Below are 6,945 nucleotides of genomic sequence, written 5' to 3' on the forward strand. Positions count from 1 at the left end.
AGTGAGCGCTCATTGGAGCACTCTTTTGTCATAAAATTTTAAATAAGGTCATAATCATCATCAATGACATATTTTTGGCCATTTTTAATTAATGTATTTGTTCAATTAATTTATATAATACAACGAAATGGTAAGCAGCAAATAAAAATATGTTTATTTCTTTTGCATTGAAATTAAACCCATTAAATACCAAATAGTAGATGAATGGTGGGGGGGGTAGGGGTAAGCAGAAGATCTGCATTATTCGACATTAGGCCTTTCTTCTCAAAAAAAAGAAATTAGACATTAGGCCTAAGAAATTTCACCAACACCTATCCTGACTGAATCGAAGTAATGAATATGGGACTCTTAACTCTATGTGTACCGTCACTCCATTCCAATGATGCTGATAAACCTGCCGTTTGGTTAAGCAATTGTGGTGGTCCCTGTATCATAACCTGGAAAGATTTTTTCTGGTTCAATTGACTAAAAGTCAACTTATTCGGAATAACAATGACCTTGAGATTCTTCGGCGCCCTGACAGTTGCCTTGTATATAGATTTTCTAGAGCCCACATTTGTTACTGTCCTATGAAAGATGGCTGATATACTAGATTTAGCGTTGGTAAACTGAAAATACATGGATGGGTAATTTAAGACATCATGTCCTCCAATGTTTGGGAGACTTGAGCAATTGGTGATCTCTCCAGTGAACAAGCGTATCAATGTCCCAGAATAGCCCTCATTACATAGGAAGCGGACATAGTCGGACGTTGAAATGTCATATATCAAACCGGGTTGCAGTGCTCTAATGGGGTCAATTTGGCCAGCCCCATATGCTAACTCAGCTTGGTCATCCTTGGTTTTCAATTCTGATGCTGATCATCAATCAAGAAGCAAAATTATAAAACACTCAAAAAGCCTAATTTTTTATATAAAACTTATTTTTGGGAAATATGAGATGATATCTTGGTCAATGTATTTATATAGAAGGAATACAAATGTTGAGATATTACAAATTTTATTACCAGCGATTTACAAACTAAAGTGACAATATGAATTTCATTGGTGCATTTTCAACAACTAATATATATATATATATATATATATAAATATATATATATATATATATATTTTGTGAATAATGACACATCAATTTGTAATGGTTTTGTAATAAAATTTCTAGTATCTCTAACTTTACTCATAAAATGAATATCATACATTTTTTATTACAAAATAATCATCTCCATTAATCATGGGGAAAATCCATTTCATGGTCAAGATTTTATTTTTGACTCAAACTGTTTACGTAACATATGGAAACATATTAAGATGAGTAATATTTCTATTAAACTAATTGGCATATTATCCATATTGTTGGTAAACAATGAGCAGTGTGATGGCATAGGACAATTTGAAATAAACATTAAAAACCTCTTATTGACACCATTTTAATGGTGGTTCTTGTAAAATGACACTCATCTTTAACACATCATGAGAATTTCAAGGGACTAACCAGTTGTCATTAGGGCCGATTTAATTGCAGAAGGAGACCAATTGGGGTGGAATGATTTGATGTAGGCAGCGGCACCAGCCACATGAGGGCAAGCCATTGAAGTTCCAGAGAGTATATTATACACACCAAACCGGTCGTCCTCAGGAGACCCAGTCGGTGATTTTAGTTTAGTGAAAGCAGCTAGTATATCTAGCCCAGGTGCCACAATATCCGGCTGCAAATCAAACATAATTTATAACCATCATACTAGCATATATGCTAAAAATAATTACACAAATTTATGCCTAGAATGTTTATCATTGCAAAAGGTTACCTTAAGTATTGTGCGAGATATCTTGGCTGGACCTCGGGATGAAAAGGAAGCCACAAAGGGTGCAGCAGTATCGCGTACTGATTTGGACTGGTGTATGACAGCCTGAGGGTTTCTGAAAATTTTACCAATGAAAAAAAAAAATCCGTAAAGAATGTTAATATATCAAGTTTTTTTTTTAATATATTTTTTAAATATTAATCGAATAATTACAAGTTATAATGAACCCTAAATATGGTAACTAGGCTCTATATTAGTATGAACTTAGAATATACTTTGGTCACAACAAAAAGAAAAAGAAAAAATTCAAATTAATAACAACCCTTCTAGCAATTATTTGGGGGGGGGGGGGGGGGAGGGTGCATTTTATATAATAAATTTGTTTCTTCTTACTTGGTTGAGTTGACATATGCAAGAATTTTGTTAGCAAAACTAGAATCAACATAGGCACCAGGGATGGTAGACGTAAAGGAGGTATCTATCTTCTCTACGAGAGATATGAGCTCCCCAACCCCACCTATACTCTTAATGTAAGTTTGACTTGCTGATTCATTGCATAGCACGATCTTTCCTTTGACTTTATTCGCGTCCAGACTATCATCACTACAATACCTGCACAATTCTTTAATTAATTAGTGCTACAAATATTAACAGTATGACTCTGAATATATATTAGGTTTGGTGATTTTCAATTACAGTATAAATCATGAAATAGGAAGTGCTCTCTAATTAATTACCAGGGAGTTGAACTTGGAGATAAAGAACTATTGGCTGCTAATCCCGCGGTGATTAGAGGGTACATCTTCTTTCTTGGTAAAAATGAGTTTCTGGAAATTCCCTGTTATTCAATGCCCCCAGCAAATGTAATGTGATTATGATCAAGAGAAATGGAAAAGGATCATGCTCCCAGATAAAAGCACTCCATTGCTAAATATTATTACACTCTAAATGAGACGAGTTGTTTTATATACGATCATCCCCATTTAAAATCTTTTAAATAATGTAACACTCTGTACATGGTTAGATAAAAAAAAAAAAAAAAATCTTAACTATAAACGAATTCCACCTGTTTCAAATGAAATGGAAAATTATCATGTTCCTAGATGAAGAACTCCTTTACTAAGCAAGACCATCGTAATTAATGCCACAAGTTGCTTCAGGATCATCTCCATTTGAAATATTTTCATATTTTTGGTTAGATTAAATATTACTATAAATCTCGTGCTATATCAATTTTTTATTTTATTTTTGTAGCAAAACTTTGTATGCCATCCCAAAAAGAAAGAAGCGACTTACATCAGTTTGTAGGTTATTTCCAAGTTTAACTGGAGTCCTGAACTGCCTATCAATGGAAGAAGCACCAACAGTCATTATCCAAGGACCTGAGTTCTGCACAGTACCCAATAATGAGCCAGCATTCCCCGCTGAACATGCTGTGAAAATCCCCCTCTTCATTGCATGAAAGCTACCGATCGAAATGGGATCCTCAAAAAAGCTATTTGAGGCCCCTCCGATAGATATTGATATCACGTCAACTCCGTCATCAATGGCATCGTCCAATCCAGCCAAAAGGTCTATCTCACTGCAACCTCCGTTCGAACACACCTTGTACATTGCAATGCGTGCTGATGGAACCCCACCTCGAGCTATGCCTTTGGCTAAACCGTAAAAGCTCGCGCCTGCTATCGAGGCACCTGCTGCAGTGGATGCAGTGTGACTGCCGTGGCCTTCATCATCTATTGGGGATGGATTTGGATCTAATTTGGCCCTGACGGGGTCGTTGTTGTAGAATGTTGCACCTATTACCTTGCTGCATAAAAGGGTGAATAGCTTGGAAATTAAATGAAAGATCCATGCGTGAATAGCTTGAATCACGTGCTTTATAACCACCTTATGTGCGCCACATGGAATAATATCCCATTGAACTTGTCTTACTTAAATTAGGACTTGTGGTTGCCGACTTAAGTTTTGCTTTTTACCCTAACTGACTTGTACTTGTATAAATAGCAATTGATGGAAATAGTATTTTGAATCAAATAATACCACATCATCTATATCAAAATTCAATAAACGAGAGACATGTATGTAAAAATAACTACTCATTAACACATGTCTTTTACTATTATCATGATAGTTATTTTTTGCAAATGTATCTCACTAGATTTTAATATAACCGATATGATATTATTTGATACTAAATATCCTCTAGAATTGATGGGTGGTAATCAAAGTGAGCACCAACTTTTGTGATTAGAAAAGTTTCCTTTATTGTTTGGTCGAGTTCTAAGTCGTGACTTTGTTTGTGCTTTTGGTGTCTATGAGTTCTCTGGGTGTATTTGAGCCTTAGATTTTGTGAGAGTACATTTGGTACCACCTTTGTACTCTCCTTTGTTATTGAAACTTTCTCCTTGACCCAGCCTGTGAACATAGGCCAAAAGTCTTTGTGTTACCTGTGTGATTTTTTTTTTTTTTCTATTTTTCATAACCCCATTGCTATTTGGATATACATACAACAAATAGATCTTTATACTTTCTCTACTCTCAACAAATTGGTGTCAAAGCTTTTGCTTTTACAAGAAGATGTATTATTTAAATTTCATTTTTATCCTAAGTAATGTTTAAAACACATTTTATTTTTAGAATTGTTGATAAGATCTGTTATGATTGGAATAAAATCACTTTCATTTAGATCTACCAACATACTTTTTATTATGCACCTCGGTATACTATTTTGTGGTTGGTCACAATTGAGGAGAGAGATTGAGATTGTTTACTTGTTGCAGCCGGTGAAGTTGCCTACTACTTGGCATCTACCCTTCCATTTTGATGGAGGAGGTCCTAGTCCTTTGTCGTCAAAACTTGGAGCATCAATATATATTCCTAAAAAATAAGGGGAGGAAAAACAAAAAATTAAATAAGTTATCAAAATTCCACCATGATGACATGTAACAAGGAGGAAGTTAAAGCTCAATGAGAAGTTTTAATTTATTACCTGTATCTAATAAACCAACAATGATATTACTTTCAATTTGATGATTTCTCTTCACTGAGGGAGGCATTCCTAAGAAATCCCATGATCTTGTTGTATGAAGTTTTAGAATTTTACTAGGAAACACCGACACCACATTTTTGTTCTCTGTAAAGGATGCATATATGTATATAAATTATATAAGACAACCACCCCAAGATAAATAAAGAAAAAGAGAAAGAAAGAAAGAGATGTTCTGTAACATGAATTTTTTAATGTGTACCTCGTAGTCTTTCAGCTTCATCTGGCAATAGGTTTGCTGCAAATGCGTTAAAACTTTTTGTGTAGCTATATATCATGGACTTTTGGGCAATATGGCCACTGAAAAACGACAATACTTGATGGTTTAATTGTCTACCCAAATGACTCAATTTGTTGCATGCTGTGATGTTATATCATATATGGATTATACCCAAAAAGCTAATTTTATATACATAGAAAATGATGTAGAATAGATAGTACAGGAATTCCTAGAGTAGCAAGAGTGATGGAAGTCATGGAGCAAGATCAAGAGAGTGTTAGTAGAAGCAATTGCGGCGACAATGTTGAAATTGCATAAAATTTGACAAGTTGAAAGGAAACGGCACTCTGATAAAGACTTGAGCCTTAATCCTTGAGGGTCGCTTAAATTTAAGTAAATTCCTTTGTTAAGGCCCCAAAAACAGTGTTTTTCCTATTTTTAGTAATATTTATTTTTCTTTAATAACTTTTAGTTTAAAAATCAGAATAATGTCTCGTCTAATTTGGAACGTCTCTTAGAAACAATATTTTCAATTTCCATAATTATCTCAATTTTTCTATTTTTGGAAAAATTTTACTTTTTACCACCTAATTATGTGATTAACGCAAATTAGGCTTTTGAACATATTGCTAGTTGTCCTGAGTTTTCTTTTTACTATTTAAACATATTGTAGCCTCCAAGACAGTTTAGTTTTCAGTTTTATAAAAATACAGAATTTGTCTATTGTTTTTCTTTGGTGGATTCTAGACATTTATCACCTTGTGATTTGAGGTTTTCATTCAAAAGATAACATGTTTAGTTTCTTTTTCCATCCAGAAAGCAAAATATTTGTTTTCTTGTAGCTTCCACGACATCAAAAAAGCCCAATGCTATACATATTAATAAAATCCTAACTATTATGGAACCGTTCCCTACCACCAAATCTCTGACCCCTGTATGAATTATATTTCACCCAATTACTTTCCATGAAAGAGAGAACAAATGAAGACATTTATTTCTAGAGAAAATCTTGAGATTAGTCAACAAATTAAGGGACTAATTACTAGAAAAAATCATGGGATTGGCACTACAACAAAATGTATTTTCAGTGACGAATGTATTTTTACTTTTGCATGTAATTCTATTATAAATTCGGATTCCATTGTAATTTACTTTCATAAGAGGTGTATGAGAAAATCACGTAAACTCGAATGTTTTCTCTCTTTTCCCTTTTCTTTTCTCTGTATCTCATTTACAAATTTATACACGAACTATTCCAAGTATAAATTATCACATAAAAAAAAAAAAAAAAAAAAACTATTCCGTGTAAGAAACAAAAGGAAAACTAGTACTGTTTAAATTAAAATATGAGTAGATATAAGCATGCAATGTTTAGATATTTTGTCATCCCACTTACCCTCCAACAACTGAAGAAAGCAAGTTGTGATGAAGATTAGTTGCAGAGGTTTTTGACTGTAGTGCCTCTCCCATGTACACAATGTACGCCTATGTGTTAATGAAAAATAAATTTCTGATTAGTGAATGAACTCCATTATATGAGGTGCATGGATCAAATAATATACAAATTATAAAATGCAATCACCTTTCTAACTACGTCACCAGAACCATGAGTGAATGACCAATGAAGCTGCGTAGCCAGAAGGAAGAGGGTGATCATACAAATTCGAACCATTTTTGGTTCTTCCATTGCAAGCAACACAGCTCTTGCTTTCTCTGTTGTTCCTATATATATAGTCAGATTTTTCTTTAAATATCCCTAGTTGTTCTTTCTCTTTTTTTTGTGTTTTCTTAATATGGTGAACATTTTCATGCTAAAATATAATCTTGGACTTTTTCCAATTTACAGTTAAAAAATTTGCATAGACTAATTAA

At 33.6% G+C, this 6,945-nt stretch overlaps 1 protein-coding gene across 1 annotated transcript; it reads right to left on the minus strand.

Moving 5' to 3' along the window:
• Positions 1-311: 311 nt before the first annotated feature.
• LOC142606403 (subtilisin-like protease SBT4.15) lies at positions 312-6,745 on the minus strand. The gene is made up of 11 exons (XM_075777761.1): positions 6,656-6,745; positions 6,470-6,558; positions 5,056-5,153; positions 4,797-4,940; positions 4,579-4,684; positions 3,101-3,614; positions 2,542-2,642; positions 2,198-2,416; positions 1,808-1,919; positions 1,495-1,708; positions 312-856 (listed from the first exon to the last, which is right to left on the minus strand). Exons 1-11 carry the CDS (start codon positions 6,743-6,745, stop codon positions 312-314), a joined length of 2,232 nt encoding a protein of 743 aa, XP_075633876.1.
• Positions 6,746-6,945: the final 200 nt, after the last annotated feature.

Source organism: Castanea sativa, chromosome 8 (assembly GCF_040712315.1).
Source record: "Castanea sativa cultivar Marrone di Chiusa Pesio chromosome 8, ASM4071231v1".
Classification (NCBI taxonomy): Eukaryota; Viridiplantae; Streptophyta; class Magnoliopsida; order Fagales; family Fagaceae; genus Castanea; species Castanea sativa.